Source organism: Apteryx rowi, unplaced genomic scaffold (assembly GCF_003343035.1).
Source record: "Apteryx rowi isolate R43461 unplaced genomic scaffold, aptRow1 scaffold_291, whole genome shotgun sequence".
NCBI lineage: Eukaryota > Metazoa > Chordata > Aves > Apterygiformes > Apterygidae > Apteryx > Apteryx rowi.
In genome coordinates, this window is record NW_020449319.1 from 739,179 (window position 1) to 764,677 (window position 25,499).

General features: G+C 39.4%; 1 protein-coding gene across 1 annotated transcript in view; it reads left to right on the plus strand.

Moving 5' to 3' along the window:
• The window catches only part of DLG2 (discs large MAGUK scaffold protein 2), a 646,550-nt gene that overhangs the window by 288,458 nt on the left and 332,593 nt on the right, over positions 1–25,499 (plus strand). Inside the window, exon 5 of the mRNA XM_026069322.1 lies at positions 8,348–8,472. Coding sequence (XP_025925107.1) covers positions 8,348–8,472 — 125 coding nt within the window. The remainder of the gene's footprint in view (positions 1–8,347; positions 8,473–25,499) is intronic.

Here is a 25,499-nt window from a genome sequence, read left to right on the forward strand (position 1 = left end):
TAGATTTGAAAGTACAAAAGAGTTCAACATCATACTGATAAATATGCAAATATCCTTGTTCTCTGAATGAAACAGAACGGTGGCTTTGATGTTTAGGCTTTTGAAACTTGAGCTTTGGATAAAAAACAGTAGAAAAAAGTACGGGATAGGATGGAGTGTGCAAATACCTAAAAACATTGGCTGAATGATTTGCACCTTTTTTTCTTATCATGCTGCCCAGGCTATGCAGGATTAGGATGGCCTGGTGTTAGGATGGGAGATGGCCAATGAATCACTTACTGTATGGCAAGAAATAGTTTTGTAATTTACTGTGTTTCTGTCTTCAGAATGTAAAAACAGTGCTAATACAAATCTCAGATTCTGAAAGAAGTGCAGAACGGAATCCAGTCTGGACTTAAAGATCTTAGAGCCTTGAGTAGGAGGGTTTTACACTCATTTTTCTATCAAAATCCCAGATTAGATGGGAGTGTTTTGCACATTATAAAAATCACCTGTTCATTTGAGTGGGATGAAACATTAGCTCATTAGGCTGTTTGCATTGCGGCTGTGTGCTGTTGGCCTGGACATTGTTCAGTGATGAGCAAGACACCCCCACTATATATGTGCTCTTGAACTAGGCATTGCTGAGTGATGGGTAGAAAATCCCATATCACTGCCCTGTCAGATGGTGAAAGACAACTTGTATTTTTTTAGGTGAGAGCTACTTTGAGGAGAAAAATATTATTGAACAAACTCTGCAGAAGTGTTTAGCACACACTGATCTTCCTGGGAATCTCAGATGATCATCCTCTTCTTGGACTTGGCATATCTTGTGGTAGTCACTCCGTATAACCATCTTAGCTGCCAAACTAAGTAAACTTATCTGCTTTAGTACAGAGAATGAAAAAGCCTCTGAAAGACTATTTAAGAGCAGCAGCTAGTCTTTGCCTGTATCTATTTCATCAATTAAGGTCAGTGTTTACAACTATTTGTCTCATTTGTAGGCTATGTTATTTGATTAACTTTCCTCTGCCACACTCCTTAGTGGCTTTTTTTGCCCCTGTCTCTTGCCACAAAAGTTTGTCCCCAACACTCCTCTAAGCTTGACTCATTCTCAGTTTTCACTTTCTTGTGCTGTTCGGTACTTCTGGAGGAAACCTAACACCATAAAAGAAGGGTGAATATGGTTTATGAAAGTAGGTGTTAGGTTTTTTTGTCTTATGAAAGTAGAAGTTGATTTTTTTTAACTTGAACCAAAAGTATCCTGAGGTAAGAAYGCTAAGCTGAACCAAATCTGTGAGCAGTCTTAGCCAGGGCTTGTGTACTCCTTTTTTGTAAAAATGCCTTTGTTATTAAAATGGGACCTTGTGAGGGATGAATCTTGGAGCAAACAATAAATTTGACTGATTATTCCAGCCAAACTCTTTTGCGTATCTGTAGAAAATAAGTATTAGTTTCATTTTTTACCTTTTATAAGAAAGTTTCAAAGTATGACTTATTTACACAGAAACATAAAGATCAAAAATGAGTACCTGGTGATAAAAAAAAAAAAAAGCTTATTTAAATGTATAGAAAAAGTCAAATTTCAAATTGTGTCTCTCAGTACATTTCACATGGAGGTAAGGTCTATGTTTTTCTACTTTCTGAAATAGCCTTAACAGTGGATTTTGAATGAACATTTATTCATACCTGAAAGTGCTGCTTTAGAAGACTTAAACAAAACCAATCAAATCTTACCCATTTCAACAAAAATAGCATAATTCCCAAACGAACTTCACTACTGGAAAAGTGTGCAATAGTTACTCATAGTGAGAAAGTGCCCTGAATGAATTTGTGTAGTAAACCAAGGTGAAAGGCTTTATAGGATTTTGATGTATGCGTGGGAAATTCTGTAATTCCGTCAAGTCTATACAAAGTCAATACCAGCTTCAGAGGATATAACTCACCTTTGTGTCAGTGTATTTTGAAATATCACATAAACAAGAGAAAAACAGCACTGGTTAGATTCAGGAAAGGCAAGGTATTACTGAATCTCCAAAGCTTTAGTGCTGTTAAAGATCTGAAGGAATAATTCCCATGGTAAATTTCAACAGACTTAACTTTTTAAGCAGGATCAACCAACAAAGTTGATAGGGTCTTTTAAAGCTGTAATAAAGGAAGACAGAAAAAAATTATGGCATGTATTAAGGAATGAGTCAGCTATCATTTTGTGAGGTTTCTCTTGACTAAACTTGCTCTGACAAAAACTGCAAATTTAGGCAGCAATTCAAGCCATCATACAATGCAATTCACACAATTCAAGCCATCTGTAAAAAAGTGAGAGAGAAAAGCATTTCTTTTCTTTTTTTTCCTCCTGTAAAAAACAGAGTATAGGTAGGAAGCGCACAGGAAACAGAACAAAACCAGACAAACCTGTTGAGATAAATTAGAAATATTTTAGGTATACTGCTAAGAATAAAGTACTTAGGCAGTGTTTTCTTTTTCTGGTTTCTGTAATAGATAAGATTTTGCTTCTCATAACATGTGGTTTGGTGAGAGAAGATTTTTTAAGTCATAGAAATTTTTAGAGGTACGGAACAATTCTTTCAAGATTATAAATCACAGACTGAGTTATTTATTATCTAATTAACCCTTTTTGCCCTATCACCTTTGTTCAAATGTTTGCAACGCTTTGAAGATGCGTATTATTACTGTCCTTTCCCTTTTTCCTCTCTTCCCCCAAACAATAAAACTTTCCCCAAAGAAACAGCGACAAGTGTGACTTGGACTTGGATGCATCATCCACAAACGTTTACACTGTGACCACTCTTAACTTTCCCTGTATTTCCTCTTTACTGATAAGCAGAGTTCCTTAGGGCCTAATGGAAGGGTCATCATACATTTCTGTGATACTGTCTTTGAATTTAGGTTTACTGTCAAGGAGAAAAAAAGCCTTATATGATGAAAATTTGTAATTGTTGCTTGGGTATGGTAGGCTTAATTCGTGTTATATCTACGCAGTTCACTTCAGCATATTACAAGTCCTTTAACACTGACTTATATTCCTTAACAGTTGAGCAAAATGGTTCCCTTAAACCTTTAAGTGAGAAATATAGATGCACAAATCAGTTTAGTAAAAGAGCCTGTGGGAATATATGTTGTCACCTGAAACGATTCTCACAATGGAAACCATTCTGTGAAATATGAATCCTCATTGTATATTGGGCTTTTTGCTGGCTAATGGACTCAGCAACACATGCTTCCTAGTACATTTTCATGACAAGGTGAGGTTGCAGCAGTAGTTAGGTCAATTCTGTGTGGTTCCTGTCTATTACCTTTCTTACTGAATAGCAGGGAGCTTCAAAATCATGCCACTCAAAAAAAAAAAAAAAAAAAAAAACCCTATCAGAAATTCTTGAAGGACTACTGAATTAAATAATTCAAAGAAAGTCTGTGAAGCTCATGTGGCAAACACTGAGTTCTGTCACCTTACTGATTAGAATGAAAAAAAAAGAAATTAAAACAAAAAAACCCAATTTCTATATGATTGTGCATGCCTATTTAGTGTGGTAAAATGCAAATCACTTGGCTCTTATGCAGGAGAGAACTCAGTCTGCCCTTGACATGCATTTCTGATCTCCCTTCCACTTCTTGTGCTTATTGTTCCATAATTTTGCTAAAGAGTGAATGACTTTGTACTGTTCCTAATCAAACTCTGCTTTAAGGCGAAAGGCAGCTCTCAAGCAGAAAACAGAACAAAATGAGACACAATAAGGAGGAAATCATTTGTAGAAGCATATGGAGAACTATCATCCATGGAGAGCTGTAATGTCATCAGAAAATAACTTCAGAAGTTCTCAGTGTTGATTAATTATGTTTCAACAGAAGTCGGTGTTGAACACTTTTGAGCTGTGACAATATAAAAATGCTGCAACCTATAAAGATGCAGCCCGATACATGGCTGCTAATAATGGTGTATAAAAGGAGGGGAATACAAGAGGGAAGGCTATGTAAGAAGAAGGATGGGTGTCCTGGTCTTCTGGCTACCTAAAACCATTGCCTTCTGGGGATTCTAGCTTTATTTTTGTGATCTTTATGTTGGTAGTATAACAAGTCTGGAGGGAAGAGACTCAAAATGGCCAGAACTTGCAAGTTTTATTCTCTTTCCCTGGTGTGGGAATCACCCATTATTTTATTCTGACCCTAGGTGGTGCTTTTTAGTGTTCACAGAAGGCACAGCACAAGTCATCTGAAATGATATTGTGCCTCTGTCAAAGGTGAGGCTGTCTGCTCCTCCCAGAGCAGGGGAATTACAGCCAGGTCTCCCCCGTTCTTGGACTGAGCAATAAAGGGCTCGAGTGATCCTTGCGGAGGTGCAAAGCCCAGCCTGAAAAAGTCGTAAAGGAGGCAGGCTTCTGTAGTAAACCTTAAGAGGAAGGACTGACCTTCCTTTCAGCTGAGAACAAGAAGGAGGCCTCTGGGGCTGCGCTGGGAGAAATTATCTTGGTTTGGTAGTTGAACCTAAGTTCCTGTGGTTGCAAAGTAAAGCTTGAGCATGATGGTAAATCCCCTGAGAAGCCTGAGAGATCCAACAGGGAGAGGAGGAAACTGAGGCAGCACTATTTTTTTTAGGCCAAACTGGACATGTTGTACTGTGCTACTCCTTTTGTCAGGTTATGTGCATGTTATAGGCCTTGCAATAAAAGGCAGGGAAGTTAGGAAGAAACTAAACTAACAATTAAAAAAAATATTCAGACATTTATAGCTGAGTAATTTTATGCAAGTCTTCCCAGTATAGTCAGAAACTAATTATATGAGTTTTTGACTGCAGTGGTAATTGAGAACTTGGACAGAGGGATAGTGTTAACAGAGGCAGTATTTAGGTCAAGAGAGAATTCAGCTGATATAAATTGAACGTAAAATGATTCGGGTCTGGACCCCTTATAAATTTGGCCATATGAATAATGGTGTTCGAGAAACACCAGTAAAGTCAGTAGGTTTGTTCAAGAATTTGTCAGAATTTTTTGTCTCTTGGTATGTTTTGGGATTTTTGGCTAAATCCCTTCTACCAAAGAATCCTGAAACAAAACAGACAAGCATATTCAGGCTTAAAAATGAATCTCAATTAAAAAATGTCTATGGAATAACTCCTAGGAGAAAGACTTCTGCTGCTTTACACCTCTTCTCTTCTGTGCCAGCTGTTATTAGGTCTTATTAAACATTTATCTGCATCGTCACCAGGCCTCTGAGCTCATTGTTAACTTGCTTTGTAAGCATCCTAGAAGAGCAAGGCTTCGAAAAAGGACAGTGAATTAACTTGACAGATATTTGTGAGGAACCACTACCAAACATGAGAGTCTGCATGAGGAAAACTATGAATATACTACTTCAGAAAATACAGTGAGTGAGTGATGCTTCAGCTGTTGTTCTGGGCTGAACGAAGGCATACATTTTAACGGGTAAACACAAAATGACTGAGAGAGAGGGAGATGCCAAGAAAAGTCTTGGAAGCTGGGAGGATGGTTAACACAATTTTATGGGATGGCGGAGAAAGGGATACAAAAGGTAGAGGGTGGGAAGCTAACCTTTGCAGAAAGATTCAGGAGGCAGAGTGTTAGTAGACAGTAGTTAATTGGAACTTGGAGTTACAGCTTATAACTATGATGAATTTTTAATATAACAGTATGCTGATGAACTTCCATGCTAATAAGAGGGGGCAAAACATGAGGAAAGGAGAGGGAGCTCTATATCAGTACTGCTGCTCAGAACTGAATACGAAAGATTTTAACCAGAATGCTCCTATTGCACTATATTTCAGCCCAAGGCTATTAAGAGGCCAGTTTCCCATAAGTGATRGAGCCATGTTCTTAGCCACGTTGACCATGAGCTGAAGTGACCACATACAAAGAGAAAAGATTTTTCTATGTAGATGATGCAGACATTTCAAGAACCACAATGAAAAAAAAAATGTGGAATTGCACTTAAATTTTGCAGCTAACTTTCTGGTGCAAGAAAGCCTTGCAGGTATATACATAACCGCTGAGCAAGCTCCTGTGTGACAGCTTGTATATCCTGTTGATCAAGTCCAGGACTGCAGCCAGAATAATTGCTTGAAATTTTCAGGATACAAAAGTGCCTGTGAGGAGTGTTGGCCTGTTCTTTTAAAAGGTTATTCCTAAGGGTCAGAATTGGAATAGTCTTGCAGAATAGCAGATGCACATTTATGGATAAATGTCAAGGGTCAGCACTGATTCTGCTGCAGTTTTACCACATCACTGCTTACAGTGGGCATTGCTATATTTTTTAGCTCTAAAAAGTTAATGGAAAAGAGTATGGTAGGAGGAAGAGAGTGCACTGAAAATGTGAAACYTTCTCAAAAATTATTTCCTGTGAAGAATTTTAATGAGCTTTATGTGGAGAAATGTACCAGTTAAGCACACCCCACATAACAGGCAAGCTTTTATAGTTTTTAAAGCTCTTCAGGCATGCTCTTTTATTATGTTATATCTGTTTGTGTTCCCCTTCCTAACTAAAAGTTGTATCCAAATACCACCTTGTCATCCTGCTCTTCCTCTTTCCCCATCAAGAATTACAGGTTAATGCATATTTTTAAAAATCTCTCTTTGGAATTAAGAATAAAAATAAGAATTTCCTTATTTTTATTTATTTTTTTTCTTAAAATAAAGTGTTAGTTATTCTAATAAACTTTTTAAAAACTTGCTCATGTTTTTAGCAGTGTTTTAAGGCTCTTGCTCCTAGCTTCCTGAAGTGTGTATATGTATACATTATTCTRTTCTTATGTGTTGAGAAGATTAGTATCATTTATAATATGACATATAGGAAAACTTATGGGAAAGTATTCTTGAAGTACTTTTAGAGTGCAAGCTGGTGTTGACTGAACCATATAATTAGGCATGTTCTAAAATATTGGGAAAATAAGCTGAATCTGAGATGATCCTAATGATGAAAGGGAGATTAAATAAATTTATAACACTAGCCTGAAGAAGTTTATTAACTCTACAGAAAAATATATACAGAGTATTTCAGTGTTAAAATGTTTTTCATATTACAGCTAGCAGAGAAGCATTAAGACCTGTGTAGTCCTAAATCCTTCTCCTTGGATTATAAATTAGTCCCCTATTGAAAATTTATTCACAATTATATGCTGATAGCAGAGCTGCAGATTGCATGTACATCTCTTAAGTAATGAGAACTGCATCGATTGCGAATGTAGAATACTGATGACAGAATTTGAAATTTGACATATTGCACACAGGCAACATGGAGGCTTTCACACACAAAATGCATCTCGTGCCTGACCTACCAATTCAAATAAAGGTTAAAAAGTAATCAAAAGTTCTCAAAGAGATTTGATAAAAGAAAAAGAGATGCTGCTTTTATTAGCAATTTTCTCTCTAGGACTGAAGCAGATACCTGTCTAGAAGTGACAGTGAAGAAAAACTCCCAATAAGCTGAGACGCTGAATAAATTGCACTGAACCTGTTTCACCCACAGCAATGGACATATTCTGCATTTAACAGCAATAGCTTTATATTGCAGTGATAAGTATCAATATCTAATTATAAAATATTTTTGAATGAGAAAAACTAAAGGAATACAGTATTGCATTGAATTTATTATTATTTTCAAAATAATGTGTGTGATCACTTTTAGTTTATTTATAAAAACTTCAACAACTAATATATATTTCCAAAAATGGGTAAGAATTGCTGGTTAGAATTGTGTGTGAGGAACGCTGACTGCATTTGCAAGTGTATTTATGTGTGTAAAAGGAAAGGGAGCCTCTGTCATGTTGTTGTCACAAGTACTAGTAATAATAAATAAGATTATTGAATAGACCACTATAATGAATCTTCCAAACAATTAATTCTAACAAATCATTAAGATAAAAGAAATACTAGCATGCAAGGATCATGCAATGAACAATGATCACTTTTGAACAGAAAATGGTGTACTAAAATACTTCGGAGTTATTCACTGTTTATAAATTAAGTTTGGGGTTTTTTTTGTCTTTTTAAAAGCTCTGAAGTGGTTTTAGCCTYTAGGTCTCATTGAGTTGGATAAATTCATATTGGAGTTCATATTGCTAATTTATGTGATGCTTTGAAAACAATTAAATTTAGGTTTAGTCCTGTTTCTGTAGGAACATCCATTAACTCTGTCATTAACTCTGGGAGTTCTTCGTGTTTGCAGCCTCTGTTGTTTTAGCTGACAATATCTTTCTGTCTGAGTCACGCACCTGAAAGTATGGTGTTGCCAAATTAAATGCCTTCCTTGAGAGGCAAGGATACTTTGCTCATGAACGTCTGCGAAAGTCTGCAGAAATCTAGCATCTGGTGACACATTTTTCTTTTGTTTATTTTTTCAGGGGAATTCTGGCCTGGGGTTCAGTATTGCTGGAGGAACAGATAACCCACACATTGGGGACGATCCTGGGATATTTATTACTAAGATTATACCAGGAGGAGCTGCAGCAGAGGATGGAAGACTCAGGTAAAAACTAGCTCATTATGTATGTTTGGAAATGAAATGTGTATTTAAACTACTTTGCAGCACTTGGATGTGAACTGAGTCTTTCACGTAGAGGGGGGAAGTAAATGACATGACTAGCGTCTTCTGTCTGCTGAAGTGGGAGAATGGATTTAAGTAGCTGAAAGCAACTGAGTAAAGGTTAGTTAAGCAATTGAATAAGGTGCCTCTATGAAGGGGCATTTGCTGTTGCCACCTCCAGCTTTCTACCAGTTATTTCATTTAGCACAAGAGTCAAGATGGGGACGCAACGATGAAATAGGCATATCAGCATGAAAGTCTTCTGTGCTCGATCATTATAGTTCATAGCTAAGGGACTATGCCTGGAGTTACATAGTAGGGCTACCTAGACTGTCCAAACTACAGAGCTATTCCTAAATAACCACAGCTCTCCATGCCCACAGGTTTTGTAGACCCTTCCTGTTGGTTTTGACAGCAGGGGTGAGGTATGCTATCTGCTGTTTCCAACTGGCTTATTTTGCTCAGTGAGGATTTGACTGCTATGCTCTATATCTTGAGAAGAGTCTATTGCTGTAGCTCACTCAGTGTCATTTGGAAGTTGTGGTTCTCAAATACATGATAGCATATCTCAAGCAAGAAGTATCAGAGAAGTGTTCGTGCTTCCCTTTCATTATGGACTGAATTCAGGAAGGTTTCCGTCTGTCACGGAGACTGCCACCCATGTGTCTGTCGCGAAGACTTCTGATGCTCCAAAAAGAAAATTTAGCTGAAAATCTTGGAATAAAATTCTGAAGCTTTCATGATCTCAGCATTGGAATCTGAGCTCTTTGCCAAAAACAGATGGTCTAAAAATCATGAAATGTGACCAGATGGTAACAGGAACATTCTTGCCAAAACTTTGTCCCTTAAGTCAAAGTTAAAAGTGTAGGGAGTTTGCCAGTTTTTAGAGCACGTTTAGGATATTTCTTATATTCCRTTAGCAATTGGGGAGGGGTTTTTTTGGAAATGATTGTTGTTTTTATTGTGATGGTGATGAAGAGTCATGGTGGATGTCAGTGCTTGAAGAATTTATGGTCTAAATATGATTATAGACAAAGGGAGTGGGAATCATCTCATGTAACTTTATGACTAAAATTTGGATATCTACCTTCTAAGCTAGTCATCTTAGGGTTCCCTTACAGTCAGTGAAGAAAAATAGGCATTTCTATATCATGATTCATCTCATTCTAAGGTCAATGTCTAAAACAGAACAGAAGAATCACATGCTAAAAGGGTCTATATTTTCATTGTTGACTTAAATGAAAGGGAATTAGGGTGACTAGTTCAGATATGGAGATCTGTACCGTAAATGGCTGTATTTGGCCGGACAAACTCCATGAAAGGCATCTCTGATAGACAGAACATCAGGAAATACTAGGATTTGGATATCATGCTACCCAATCTGACAAGATGAACAACATAAGGGGGTCTTAAACCTACACCTACCTTACTACAAATAATAAAGAATCCCCTGAAAAATTTAACAATATCTTTATTAATAGAGATTTTAACTACTTTTGAAAGCTCTTCTGTTTGAAACAGTTAAGAAGACATGAGCAACTGCAGTTTTTTTGTGCTATCTTTATATGAAATCAAGTATTTTGTAACATTGTTATACTAATTAGCTACTTTGAATTTAACTCACGATTATTTAGTAATTACTGTGTTGTAAAGGTCTTACAAAGACCTTCTAAATCCACAAAAGATATACTAATGCAGTTCATTAACTCATATTAGGAATAGATCTGGCAAACTTTCTGTGTTTTGCAATAAAAATTTAGTAGTAGAAGTACAGTTACCTTATTAGTAAGACTTAGATAATGTTCTTAGAGTACAATATTTGTTAGCACATTTTGAAGTACAATGTTATAATTCAAATTTAACCACAMGAGTGAAAATAATTGATAAAGATATATTTGGCATGGGCTTTTTTGCCCTGTTCATTTGTAAACATACCTTGTCTATACTGAGTTTCTCTGTTGTTAATTCTGAATATCTGGATGCAATTATTTAAAATTGAATCTGAACAACTTTTTTACTTCAAATAAAACTGCAAGGCCCTCAAAATCTCTCTCTGAAAACTGCCATTCAAATGGATTGACTTAATCCTGTGGGGTCTACATGCAAATTAATAATGGGAAAATCTCAGATTTTTAGCTACATATGACATGACATGAATCATTATGCAGAGTATCTGGAGTTTCTTCTCAGTAACTTTGTACCCTCCTCAATGCTCAAAAGATGTTTTTTTTTCCTGCCTTAGATTCCCACAAACTGCTCTAAAATTTTATAATGCATGAGAATATGTACTCACCTACCTTTCCTACTCTTACAGGCAAACACAAGCTGCATATTTATGTTACATTGTTATAGAACATTATTGTTTTTTCAGTATTTTATAGTGGAAGGGCAGAAATCATTCAAAAGATCTCGTTGTCATTTTCAGTAGTGAAAAAGTCTGCGTGACTCCAAGTTTATAAGGTTTTGGATGGCAAAATTTTATTTTATTTCACGATATTTTTACCTGTTGAAGATTTCTCTTTCCTTCTTTTCTCTGCAAAGTGGATTCCTCTTTGCTACAATGCTAGCAAAGAAACAGATCCTGTCATGTTTTAGGAACACCCAAGAACATATTTATCAGTGATCATTACTGATATGCCACTGACGGGAAGAGCTATCCTGGGGCAGTCTCCCCTGGCTTACCTGATAATTAATTTTACATAACAATGTGTTTATCAACTGAGGCCCCTCTATAGGAACAAAAGCTCAACAGTGTGCAGTAATATCCAGTAATAACAACTATAACCCAGGTTCCTAGCAGGAGTCCAATTTCAAATTCATTGGGAGTAGGAAATAGGTTTTTATGGACAGGAAAAATATATGCCTTTTGGTGTCCATTTTTACCTCAGACTCTGCCTGCAGGTACTTTATATTAAATAGTAGTGTGGACTGTCTGAACTATGTTCTAAATCTATGATCTGCTCTTAAATCATAAAAGCCTGTAAAATCACTTTTATTGCATTTCACATGAAGTGCCTTTGATCTAACTGAGGTAAGTAAAATTTCTCAAATAGTGAGATGATGAAAGTGATCTGCAAGAATGGACTTAATACTACAAACTCTTGCAAATCTTTTATGTGGCTATATGGGCTGACAAATGGAGTGGTAGGCCAACAGGAGCTTCATAAAAGTCCAACAGAAACAAATGCAAAGTCCTGCACCTGGGATGGAGTAACCCTCTGCAGTAGTTCAGGCTGGCCGCTTGCCTGGCTGAAAAGCAGCTTTGCAGAGAAGACCTGGGGTCCTGGAGGACAACTTGCACATGAGTCAGCAGTGTGCCCTTGCAACGATGAAGGCCAGCACATGGAGGTCTGCATCAATAGGATCATAGCCAGCAGGGCAAGATTATTCCCTTCTATTCAGCACTAGTAAGTCCATACCTAGAACAGCGTGTCAGTTTTGGGGTCCTCCAGTGCCAGAGGGAGATCAACAGAGTGAGGCATGCCCAGCTGAGGGCCGCTAAGATGGTCAAAGGTCTGGGGCATAAGATGCGTGAGGAGGGGCTGGTTTGTTCAGCCTGGACAAAAGGCTGTTGGGGGGCATCTAATTGCAGTCTTCCACAACCTCAGAGGGGAGACGGAGCCCAGCTCTTTTCAGACATACACAGAGAAAGGACTAGAGGCAACTGGAGGTTTCAACAACGGAAATTTCAATTGAGTATGAGGGGAAAAAAAATCTTTGCAATGAGGATAGTCAGGCACTGTCACTGGTGGCTCAGAGAAGTTGTGGAATCTCCATCTCTGGAGGTTTTCAAAGCTCTCCTGGACAAAGCCCTGTGCAACCTGATGTAACTTTGAAGGTAGCCCTGCTTTGAGCGGGAGGTTGGACTAGGTGACCTCCAGAGGTCCTTTCCAAACTGAATTATTCTCTGATCCTATAGATTATGCTTTATATATAAAAACTGTTTGTGAGATTGGAGCAAAGGTGATTTTTTTTGTTTTTCTTTTTCCTTTAGGGGAGCATAATACTTCTACTGACAATAGATACAATACCTGGTTTGGGTTTGTATCACTTCATGGCTCATATCTCTACAGCAAAACTTRAAAAGTAGTAAAACTTATCAGCTACTTCAGACTGTATTAGTTTTAATAACACAGTCCTGTTTCTGTAATGCTTTCCTGAACTTTCAAATCTTTAACAACTACTATTTTTGCATAATACTCTCTCTAAAATGCATCCATTTCTAAAACTAGTATGGCAACTGATACACTGCACAATTCTGACTTTAGAGGACATTTTAGGTAAGTACACTGACACAGACTCCTCAGCTTACAAAATACAGAAAGCTGTGGAATCTTTTATGATGTCCATACATCATAGAGAAAAATGCTGCTTTTCTGGTTTATTTTGGTAGATAACTTTATGGAATACAAAATAATTAATTTTGGATTTGATTACTATTACTAAATATGAATATAATAAGCTTGGGACTGACTGAAAATTAGTTTTTGCTGAATGCTGCATACCATGTTACTTTGAAGCTCTGAGTTTCAAGTCATTGACAGACAGAGAATATAAAATCTCCAAAAGCAGCAACCATTCCCACTGAGTTGAAGGACAATTTCCCTCAACCATTTGATCTTTTAAGACTTYTGATGCTTAAAAAGTTCTGCTTCTATCTTGCAAATGTCAGTTGTCCATATGCAAGCATCTACAGTTTGATAAAGAAGCTCTGAATTTAGAGGKTTTTTTTCTATTTGGAAGAAAAAGAGCTCCAGTAATGTATGGCTCAGGGCCTTTATTTAAGTTTGTGTCAGAGAAAAAATACGTGCAGTAGTTAACTCCATTGCCTAGGTAAAGCAAGGAATTCCAATATATCATTTCAGCAGTTCCTTCTATTGACACTGATCATAAGTAAGATTCTGACTTTTAAACAGCAACATACAGTACATCTAAAAAAATTCATCATACAATGTGAAAATGGGAGCGATCAACTTATGGAACTAGAAGCACAGTGTCTGATATAATTTGATTTTAAAAATTAATAAAAGAATAATGAAAAGGTGTCAATTATGACTAAGTATAAATGAGCAGATACCCCCAAAATATGATTTTTTCCATCAATCATAAACTGAAACTGTTTTAAGTCAAAAACATTCTTTCTGTTTTTAGTTTCTTACAGTCCTATTCCAGCCTTGTAGTGGAGATATTTTTGTCAAAAATCTGTCTGCACAAATGACTGGGTCATATGAGTTCCTTAGCTATTGCTTCCAGAACCAGAAAATTCTCATTGCCTTTTTAGTGAAGGAAAACTTGTAAATGTGAGTTTTAAAAGGTCTAGGAATCTATAAAGCAAATAAAAAGTGTCTTGGATACAATAATGGTTAAAAGCTTATATTTTCATACCAATCTTGTGGTCCTAGGAATCTTACTGAACCAGTGATTCAAAAATCATGTTGTTACTGCATATGGGACTGAATATAAGTTTATTTGCAGAACTGTCAGACAGATTTGGACTTCCTTAAGCTTGAATTTTAAGAGTTAATGTTGTACCAAAGGTTATTTTGGTACTGGAGCCTGAGCTGTACTCAAAAGGAAAGAGGGTTGATGTGAGGGGTAAGTCAAAGGGAAGAATGTGGTTGTGTCTAGAGGCACATTACCCTGTTAAGCTGCCTGGACCTGTAGCTATTCCGTTCATTCTTTTTTCTAGGAAACTGGTTTCCAGTTTCTTCCAATTTGTGAACCTACCTTCCCCCCCCCCCCCATAGTAGTGTTGATCTTTTTAAGGAGAACTTAAACACGTTGAGAAAAGCACAGCTACTGTCAGTCACCTCTGGCAGGGTAACAGCACGTGGATGTCCAGTTATCCAAATATCATAGGTTGAAAACCACTAAGGCAGTGAAGTGTTCATTTTTCTTTGGCAAATGTGTAATATATCTTTCCTGATATTACTCTAATTAGTGATTGTCAGGAGGTTTAGGATTGTGTAAATGCCGCATTTTTATGCATGCTTTGTTTTTCTAGCATCATTGTAATAGTTTAGACTGACTGAGTCTTTTTTTCCTCAGCTCTCAAAGTGACTTGGTGTGGGAAAAGGAACATAATACACATGCTGATGGGAGGAGACAAGAACCAAAATAACTTGCCCTCTGTCCCCTAGCAAATCAGTGAGAAAGCTTGGAATAGAATAGTGATTTCCTATTTCTGTGGCTTGCAGGCTTAAGCAAATGACTACCAGCAAAGGTTTTAAACAAATAAGATTTGTGTTCTCTTCAGTTATCAGTTAATCCACTGGGATGTGTCAAAGGATTATGAATTTAGCTAGGTGTAAGTAGCAAGAGAGGAACTCTGAGGATAAGAAGATCCTTTTTCATGCATATCTTSTTAACAACAACAACAACAACAAAAACTAATGCATTTAAAACTCAAGATTGCACTCTGTTCAGAGTTTTTTTTATTATTTCTGTATTTCACTAAACATGGAACAGAGAGGGAATATTAGAATTTCACTCTGTTCAGAGTTTTTTTATTATTTCTGTATTTCACTAAACATGGAACAGAGAGGGAATATTAGAATTTCACGCTGTTCATTCAACGCTTGAAATTTTAAAATAGAAAATCACAGTGCTATAACTATTGTGTGCAGTTTGCCTGAGAAACTCAAACGAAAGAAGAAATGGAGGAGAGGGAACAAGAGCAAGTGGTCACTTGTGAGCTGGCTAGATGAAGGCTGGTACCTGTTGGTGTCCGTTTGTAGCTCTAGACCGCTTACCGAGAGGAAGTGAATTGGGAGAGGAAGTGAATTGGGAGAGAACAGGGAAAAACTGGGGGCAGCTTTTCAGATTAACATGAAAAGCTATTCCCAGGAGTGAATATGTCCTTTAAGAGGGTGTCATGTGTCTCTCAACCAGCTTGAACAACTGGCTGTATTTCACCATCATTACATATCAAAACAGAAGTGTGTCTGCTTTGTGATTCACTGCCTGTATCGCTGTTTGTTAACTTTTGATCTTGAATTAAGCCTATCAAGCACCAGGCTTATGTGCATTGCAATGGCATAAAGCCTGTTCAGGATGTTATTATAATTACAGTACTGCCATAAAACACTGATTCATATCTGCACTGTTTACAGGCCTCTGACAATGCTGTTAGTTCAGTACATAATTTAGTAGTAAGTTAATAGAGAGACATTCACCCCATTAAGCAAAACATGCTTGCTTTGCAGACAGCCATAAATTAGATCACGAATTATTGACTGCTTACTCTGTCCTGGTTTGTGTTAGGAAGTTTGAGCTTATTAAGTGCGATTGTCTGTGTATCTGTGCATACTATTTTTGAGCTACTGTGGAATAAAAAAGTAGAATTATCATAGGGGATCTACATGAAAAAAGGCAGATCATAAAATCAAAATCCAACTTTCATTTATTTAAAAAAAAAAAAGGTGGGTGAACATGGCTTACCATGATGCAAAGTTTAAATTATCATCTTATTCTTTGTTATCAATGGAATATGCTATTATGTAATTCTCTTTTCTGCTGCTTTCACTTCTCTTTTCTTTCACTGAATCCTTCTTTCCCTCCCATATATAAAGTTTGAACTCTTTATTTTGTGCTGCAGATCCCCAGCATGTCTCTGAATTTAATTCTSCTATTTCTGCTTTTCCTACTTTGAAAATAATTTGGCAGGCTGCCAAAATTTGCTTATGCAAAGCAGGAAAGAAAAGAGAAATTATGTTTTGTTTTAACAGCTCAATTCTCAGGTACCTGGAACAGAATTTAATGGGAAGAAAAAGGTACTTCTCCGGCATCTTGGATTTGCCACCGGCAAATTTCCAAGCCCTGCTTATAAATAATAGAAATGGCCATTTCTGTAGCGCCTTTTTTTTTTTTTAAACACAAAGGATCAGTTTCTTCCCCCTATGACTTTCTGAGCTCTTTTGCACTGATAGGAGCTGCTGCTTGTGAACAACACTTAAGCAAAGGAGCATGTTATTAGAGCTTTAGATACACTGCAGTTACGGTATGCCCAACTCACTAGGTATTTCATGCAATGGTACTGAACTGGTTAACAGGTCTCTCTCACAAGTGTTCATCTAGCACCCACCCCACCAGAAATTATAATAACACAAGAGTGCTGCAGCAGCAGAACAGCACCACGAAGCCAAATCCGAGTGATTATTTCATCAGCATGTATGCACTGCTATCGCAGCTTTGCATTTAAATAGCACAGCGATAATTCATCTGGAGTAAAAAGCCTTCTGTGGTTACATACCTTGGAAATCATCAGCTCTCTATGGAGTCTAGCATTAGTCAAGGAAAAAATATTACACATCTGTTCCTATACTCGACAGGTGTAACCCTCTGGGGATCTTCAGAGTTTTCCATTTCTTTTGATTCCAACCAAATCTGAAAATAAGATTTTAGATGAAATACGATCTGACTTAAACTATCCAAAAAAAAAAAAAAAAGGCAAAGTAAAGTAATTCTTCACAAAGAGAAAAGGCTAAATTCTTAAAACTTTTAGGAAAAAGCTGGGTCAACGTTTTGCTTCTGATAGCCAAAGCCAGAAACGCTAGCGCACTGGGAGGCAGACGGCCTGCTATTCCGTACGCTGTCAAAACTCGGCTGCGGTTCGAATAAGCACCTGGACTTTCAGACTTTAGCCGAATCACTTTTGCTGACAGTATCTCACGTTCCCTGCTCCGCTTTTGCTGCAGACGTTGGAGCAGGGGGGGCGAAATTTATTTCCCCACGGCATGTGGCTTTTGACGTCAGACTCGCAAGGTGTGCACAGACTTAGTTTGGATGCGCTSCCTGTGTTGTACCGTCCTGCGTGTTATTCTGAAACACGTCATGACRAAAAGCAGGGATTTTTTTCACCCGCCTGACGTGCACACTACTTGAAGCCGCAGCCATCTCTACGCTTAATTTTCAGCGCGCAGCGTAATGGTACTGATGCTCTGAAGCTGCTGAAGTTTCTTACTGAACTGGAAGTACGTGTTCGCTCTACCTTCGTTTTTTTTTAATGCTACACCTCTGTTTGGAATAACTATTCTTAATCAAACCGGAGCGGAAGGGAGTGTTTTGTACTTGTTAGTGCAGGAGCCCGGGAGGCAGGACCGCTYGGTTTTGTTCTCAGCTTGAGCTTTGGCAGCGCTTTTCTCCTTCCCGCGCTTAGGTTTCCCCATTCGGAAAACGGGTATCGGGATCATTATCTTTGCCTCGGGCGGGGGGTTGTGGCGCGGCTTGAGCGAGTTCATATTTGCAAAGCCCGTTGAGAGCCCCGGATGAGAAGTGCTTGTAAAAATACTGGGATCGCCTCCTGGGTTTGTCTGTCGTAACCGGTTTTCCTGCACAAACCTGAACGCGCTTCAGACGGTTTAGTGTCGGCTCGCAGATTTTCACCACGGGCGAGGAGCAGCCGGTTGCATGCAGCAGCCCAAGCGCATCCTCCACGGCCAGCGGGAACCGGCGGGACGGGACGGGACGGACCCGAGGCGGCCGAGCCTCCTCCCGGCCCGCCTGCGCCCACGCGGCCGGCGCGACCGGCCGAGCAGGGAGGAGCCTCGCCACGTCCCGCTGCCTTCCTCACACTTCACAGCGTGTTTTCTTTGCGTGTGTGTGTTTTCCTTTCTTTACCCCACAGCTACCTAACCTCCCTTTCCTCCTCCTTCCGCTCTCCGCTCTTGGCCAGCCGTGGAGACGGGTGGCGCGTGGGGAAGCCCTCCTGCCGGCCACCGTTAGAGGCTGCCGTCCCCGCTGGCGCCCGTCGCCGGAGCGCCGCGGCCGGAGCGGAGGGGCCGAGCATAACGGGGGAGTCAGAGCCCGGACGGAGGAATGGGAAGATGTGGTAAGCGCGAAGGGTGGCGGAGCGCAGGGCCCGCTCCGACGGGAAAGGCCGGGGGGAGCTCCTGAAGGAGGAGGAGAAGAGCAGCTCCTGCCAGGACCACGCAGGAAAATCTGCCTCTGCGAAGGCGCCCTCGCCGCCGCCGCCGCGCTTCTCCCCCCTCCCCTTCCTGCAGCCGCCTGCCTTAATTTAACCGTCTCCTTCCTCTCCGGCTCCTTCTCCCTGACTGTACCGAAACCCCTCAGAAACGAGCGTTTCAACAAAAGCGTGGTCTCACGGGGCCTAGCGGTGGCTCGGTTACTAACCGGGTGTTCAGCCGGCACTTGCTAATGTTATCGGGCGGCGCTAGCGGCCCCGTGCCCCTCGTGCAGCTGCCTGGTCTGCCCGGCCCCAAACGCGTCGTTTTTAGTAAAGTCGCACCCGGTTTCCTGCAACTTAAGGCGGGAATCCCAGGTCTGATAAGTAAAAGAATTGTCCTTAGTGGGCGGCAGGGTGTTTTGGTTTGTCACGAAGGGCGGCGTTCGCCCCAAGCCGTCAGCTTGGCCGCGGCAGGTGCGCGGGCACCGCAGGCCCCAGCCCTTCCTGCGCAGAGGGTTACGTGTTTCCTTGGGGAAGGGGCTTCTTCTCAGCCGGGGCGTATTTTCAAAAGAATAACGCGTGAAGTGAAACACGGTAAAGTGTGTACAAGATGACGCTAGGTGTGGCCTGCCTCGCAAAGGAGAGTTAATTCGCTTTGAGTTGTGCTGGCCAAGCAGTGGCTGAAGACTTTTTGCCACAGAAGATCTTTTTCATTATAAATGATTTAGAGCAGCTAGACCTCTGAAGGTGTTGTATAGCAGTAGGGTGTTATCCTGCTTTCAGGATACACATGCTTTATTAAAAAAAAAAAAAAGAAGGAAATAAAGCAAGTCCTCCTGTTGTATGTATTTAGACCTCACATTTCCAAAAATTTATGCTTGAGCTTGTCTGTGTGCAAATTGGATGGGTGTTAGCTACTCCTCCCCCTCAGCCCCGTGAAGCTACGCCCTATGATATGAGCTACCATTAGTTAATGACTATTTCCCCTCCCCAGAGTGTAGGCAATGAGGTGAGGGTGTTCTGTGAGCTGTTAAATGAGCTGTTAAATTGGTTTTTGCTCCACTCCTCACTCCACACTGGTAGGTGTGTGAGGTGGGTTCATCTGTGGAGCATCCCTAACATCTCCGGATTTGATCAGACAGACCCAGAATGACCCCTGGTGTAGCAAGATCTATCTGTTCCCTTGGCTGGACCTTGGGGCAGATACGTGAGAAATTTTAACTGCATTGTTTTTCCTAATGTGACGGTGTAGATAAGGATATTTGGAGTTGATGTGGAATTTGCAACCGTTTTTAGCTTCTGGATATTGTTAGACGTGTTCCAGGAGCGTGCAATGAGTAAATTTTAAGTAATCCCAAGTCACATGTTGTGAGCAATTTGCATCGTTTATGAAACTTCAGCTCTTATACAGCTTTGAATAATAGTAAAAAGGTCAAGTTATTGTTTACATGCAGTATTAGTTATGAAATTTCAGTAAGAAATTCACTCTTATACCTAAGAATTGACTGAGATTAATTGCTTGCCAAGTTTCTTCTGGAAATCAGTAATTTAAAATATAGAAGCTTAGTGCATTAGGCATTAGTAATTTTTTTTAAGTTTTCAATATATTCAGCAATTTGTTTAAATTATGCAGTTTCTTTATTTGATTTGTAAGAGTTTGGTAAGCTTTTTCTAACATCTCCTTTGCCTGAGAGCATTTGTCAATAGAGTGCTGCTTGTGTTACCACATAAAAACTTGCTATCTACAAATTTCAGGTCTAAAAAGACTTCAGAATACTGTACTAAAGCTGAGCTTACATTTTTTTGATACAACATTAGCTCCAAATTGCTTTTCAGCAAGAGAGGGAAAGGGGTAAATCAGGGCTTCCTTCTTCCACAAAAGCAGTGGCAAAATCATTCCCTTTCAGCTCACCTCTGAAGGGGACCTGGGTTCACCTTCCTCCCCTCCCAAGGTGAGCTCACCCTCGTCGTCCCCAAGCATAATCAGACCATTCAAATGGAGGGGCTCTGAGATGAGTGTCTATTTGTGTTTTCTCTCAAAGTTCCTGTAAGACAAGTAAATATTAATTGAGCCAGAGAACCCTAGTGGTGAGAGCACCCCTTGGAGATTCAGACAGAGGTTGTGAACGAGGGTCTCCTAAATCTCGGATGGATGTCCTGAACACTGACTGACCTGAGTTAATCCTGTCTGCACCTGCATTAGTTTCTATTGTTGTTACAGTTTCTGCAAAATACTTATATATTTCATCAAGCCAAAGCAAGGAGCAGAATTTCTTTCTAGTTGTATTGAGGATGCTTTCCTGAATAATGAAAGATTTCAACTGCAATTTAAGAGCATTATATTATACAAAGTAGAACAGCTTCAGTGATGGAAACAGAGATAGAAAGGTAGGTAAAACATTTTTCTAGGAGATAATATTGGATAATAAGACAGCAGCTGGTAGTTTTGATTTTTGTTTCCCCTGATTGTCTAACCTTTTATTTTATTTTAATTTAAAGGGTATTGGAATGAAATTATTCATTTTTTGATTGAGTGGAGTAGTTTTTTCAGTGTAAATCAAAGTTATTCAGAGCCATAAATCATCAGCAGCTGGAATAGTACTCTGGGTAAATATTGTGTTACATTTTTCCTTTACCATCTGCTGTTGACCGCATTTGGAAAGAAATACCAGGCTACGTGTACCGTTGGTTTGACTTAAGTCCTTATATAACTTTTAACGTTTGCCTTTGCAGCCGGGGACTATTTTACTCTATGCATTTTAGCTCTTATCATCTCTATAAGGTGATAATCCAGGCAATAGGAGCAGCAGGTTTTCGTTATGCAAAGGGCTCGATATCCAGGTAGGCCTCTTCAGCACTCGGTAGGGCTGTGGTCAGTGATGTTCAGCTACATAGGCCCAGTGCATCTACACCGGTATGGCCTGGGTGACAGCTAATTTACGTTGTTGCTCAGTTGTGTGTTTTTGCAGATGTCCTGCTGCCAGGACTCAAGCACTCTGATTTAAATCTTTGGGAGAGTTGTTTACACTGTATGATTGTGACTGTTCTTTTTTCTTTCCTGTACTTATTCCAATTAATGAGCACCCTCTGGGAATCAGTCACTGCGTGTGACTGTCACAGTGCAGGGCTGCGCAGGTACTCAAGCTAGCTCTAAATGAGCTAGCTGGTAGACTGGAAGTTGCAGAGCTGCATTAATGTGGCCTTTTACCTGAGGTAATTGACCCGGTAGACAAATGGAAAAGATTAATCTAGCTGGATTTCCATGCTAGATCTACCACTATCAGTGTCTGAGCTAGCTTAGGATTTCATTGTGCCAATTTGATATAAGATGAGCTCTCTTCAGATTCAGACTCTCTTGGGTTCTAGATGTTAGCTTGGCGGAAATTTTTGAGCAAGAGGTGTACACAARCACTCCCAAACAGACACCCAGTGATAAAGGGATGCCTCATAAAATGATAATGCTTTTATGTTGAAATTATGATGAAATCCAAAGCTTTTATGCCACAGCGTCTGTTCAGTGTAGCAGAAGGGGTTAACTGAAGGAAAGCCCTGGCCTTACCCCAGGAAGTTCTCAGAACTAGGCTAGAATGCAGAAAGGATCCAAAGTATTTTAAACAAGACATAAATTGCTTTCTGGCTAATTCTGTGCCTGGAATGAAGGCTTGCAGCTGAGTTTAAGACCTTAAAAAAAAAAAGGGGGGGGGGAGGAGAAAATGCTGATGCATCCTATATTGAAGCTGTGTAAATAGGATCATATTCAAATTTCTAAATATATTTTCTTCTAACAATCTAGAGGCTGCAGGGACTTTTCCTTTCCTAATTATATAGTGCAGTATGCTGCCTGTTTCTGTCTTGCAACTTCAAAAATGGAAATTAGAGTCATAAAGGAAACAGAGAGGAGAAAAGAGACACTGTGGATGATAAGAAGCTGCTGTGCTAATATTTTTTACTGATATTGTTACCAGCCACTCGCCTGAGTTCCAGATGCAGTTGCTATTATGCAAACCCTAAATACATTGACATTTCATTAAGATGACTGTAGTATTTGAAAATCCGTGAGTAACGAAAGCAGTAGCAGTAGACAATAAATGTAAAAGTGTCTTATGATAGTACTGCAGTTGTGCTGGTTATGTGTCAGGTCTCAGTAAGGATCTGTAAACAATCATTTCAGGCAATAACCCATTCTGTAATTCAGAAGGATTTTCTGAAATTTGAGTTATACCCTGACAATTTGAGTTCAGCCTCTATTGTGGAACTATAATAAAGTTTTAAGTCCTCTGGTAGGACACCTGTAAGTCACGTTGATGTGACTTTAAACACTCCTGTATGCTTGTCTGAAATGTCTGACTGCATTAGAGGAGACATATCTACCTCCTAACTTATCATTGGACTCCTGGTATACCAAGGAGGAACTTCCTCTGTACTTTTTGCCTTCTCGTGCAACCCACACAGCTGTTACCTTCTGGAGGACATGAGGTTCTCACTAGTAGGTCCTGGAGCAGGGAATCACAATCGCCACTGAGACTTTGCATGGACACGGAGAGACTGAGCTGGATCCATGGTGCTGCAGGCACTTTCCACTGCTCTGCTGCACCTTTTGCATCCTATCATTTCAAAGGGAGCATGCCAGAGGTGGAAAGAGAGATGGCTCTTTTTATGCCGAGACCGCTGCAAAGATCCAAAGCAGCAAAGAGTGGACTGTGGGGGCAGCTAACAGAGTTTCAGGTCACCCTCCATAACCTCATGTCGACAGCTGTCGTACACAGAAGGACAGACTTGGTTTCCATTATATTGTAGTCATATCTAAATATATACCGAAATCAAAAACATCCCTAGGATTTCAGATGCAGTCACTTCTGCAGGCTCTGGGCTGAAAATCAAGCCAGTGCTGGTGTCAGCTGTGAGGCTGCATCAGCATGGCGCTGGGCTTGAACGAGTACACCCTGCTTTTTGGCAGGACTTGTTAGCTCAACCACTGCAGCCTTCAGGCTCCACGCAGCTGACAGATGGAAACTGGTTTGCCAGCACAGGTGGAGAAAACTTCCACCTATTTGTATTTACTTACAAAAATGCAGGGGAAGAGGTTAGTTCTTGTCTTTACATGCATACGCCCCAGAAGCTCTGTGAACAGCAGAAGTTTTTGGTCTTCATCCTTCACCTCTAGAGACTGGTGACAAGGGTGAATGCAGCTGGGAAAAGGCAGAAAGCTGCTTTTACTCATTATGTATTATTTATGTTGAATGTGCCTAGAGGTTGCATTGGGGGTTAGACACTGTTTGAGATGAGCCAAGAAGGTGTAGAGTCTCTAGAAAGTTTATTTAGACTGTAAACAGGAGACAAAGGAAGTGGAAAATGGGTGGGCTTTTAGTCCTCTGTTAAAAGACTATGAAAAAACAAGTGATCTGCTCAAGGCTGCACAGGAGCTGCTGTGATTCAGGTGCCAGGCAGTGTCTTAAGGGAAAAGATTATATTTTTCTTCAAACTATTTTGTTGTAATAGATTAGTCTCACTTGCAAAAGATTTGAGAGAATGAAGGCTTTTTTTTCCTCAGAAGTGCAATATTTAATTTTTAGTCCTTATTTGCATTCCTCAGGAGCACAGACTATTCTGCTGTTTCTGGAAGAATAGGTTAAATTTGATGCTTCAAATACTGCCTTAATGTTAAAATATTGCAAGGTTTTCGTTATAGGTTTGTATTGTTTGTCTAAAATCCTGTCAAATCCTGAATTATTCTTCTGCCAAAGCTGTAAATTATCAAGCATATTTAAGCCAGTAAGTTCTGTGAGATGACTTGTAATTTCATTATAAAACATACAGGGTCAAATTTTGAATTAGGATTGGCTAATACCTTCATCAAATATATTTTCATGGGTGCTTGATACTCTCTAGTTTCCAAAAAGAACCAGAAATGGCAAATGAGATCTGATCTTTTCTTTTTCTGCTAAGGTTTATCCGTTTATTTTTAAATTAGATATAACAGTAGCTTTATACTACTTTACAATGGCAGAAAGGGGCCTGAGTGTAAATGTGAATTTGTTACAGAAATTGGATGATGTGCCTAGTGAATAGCTGAATAGAGGGGATTAGATTATACCTAAGGAAACAGTATGCCACATGGTATATGTATGTCATTGCCATTTAGTTTTAGCTCTACATTCTGTAATTGGAATGGCAGATCTGAGGGCTGCTGTGTAGTAAAATTCAGATCCCAGCCTTTATTCTGAATTCATGGTTAAAAATAATCATAAAAAAATGCATTTCTCCTTAAAAGAGAAAGAAGTGATATGGGCAGGTACCAAGAATTCCACTCTCCCCACCCCCGTATACTGTAAATTCTGTTTACTGCAGGATGGAAAAGGTGCATATCAGAATTAAAAATAAATGAATAAAGGGAAGCATCTCCCTGTCTGTATTCATAACCTGGTGGACAGATTCTCCTAGGGTCAGGTAATGTACCTATATTATGATTTGTTATTTCTTTATTAAAGGCTAATAATCAGTCCCTGCAGCTTGTCTCTTTTAATCTTGTATTCCTGCTGAAAGTGTTGTGTTCTCATGATTTCTAGAAGAAAGCAAGCATCAACCCTTTGATAGGGCAAGTTTGAGGAAAAAGGTTAGACAGAGCAGGAGCAAGGAAATGAAGTGAAAGTTTAGTTCTTCTCTCTCTTTCTTATGTTGTCTACCTGATACCTAAGAAGTTTTGCACTGATCTTCCTTTAGTAACAATATTTTTATCGTGATTGCAAAGCTTTGATGAAAGAATAAAGTCCAGATCAATTTCAGCTTTTTGGAGAAGATGGCTTAAAAAAAAAAAAAAAAAAAAAAAGGCTAGATTTGCTTGGAAATAATCTGTTAGTGGTTGCTACTCTGCAATAGAAAGCAAGGTAACTGTATTTTTGAGAAGCAGGGCTACCCAGTTAATAGACTGCAGATTAGACTGGAGGTGTCTTGATAATAACTAAGATGTGTGGATAACTGCAGCTTTGTTTTATTTTTTATTTTTTTAATCAGTTCCACAGAGCACAGATCTGTCCCTTGTTTTCGAGCCCATGGTTGGTTGCTTTGA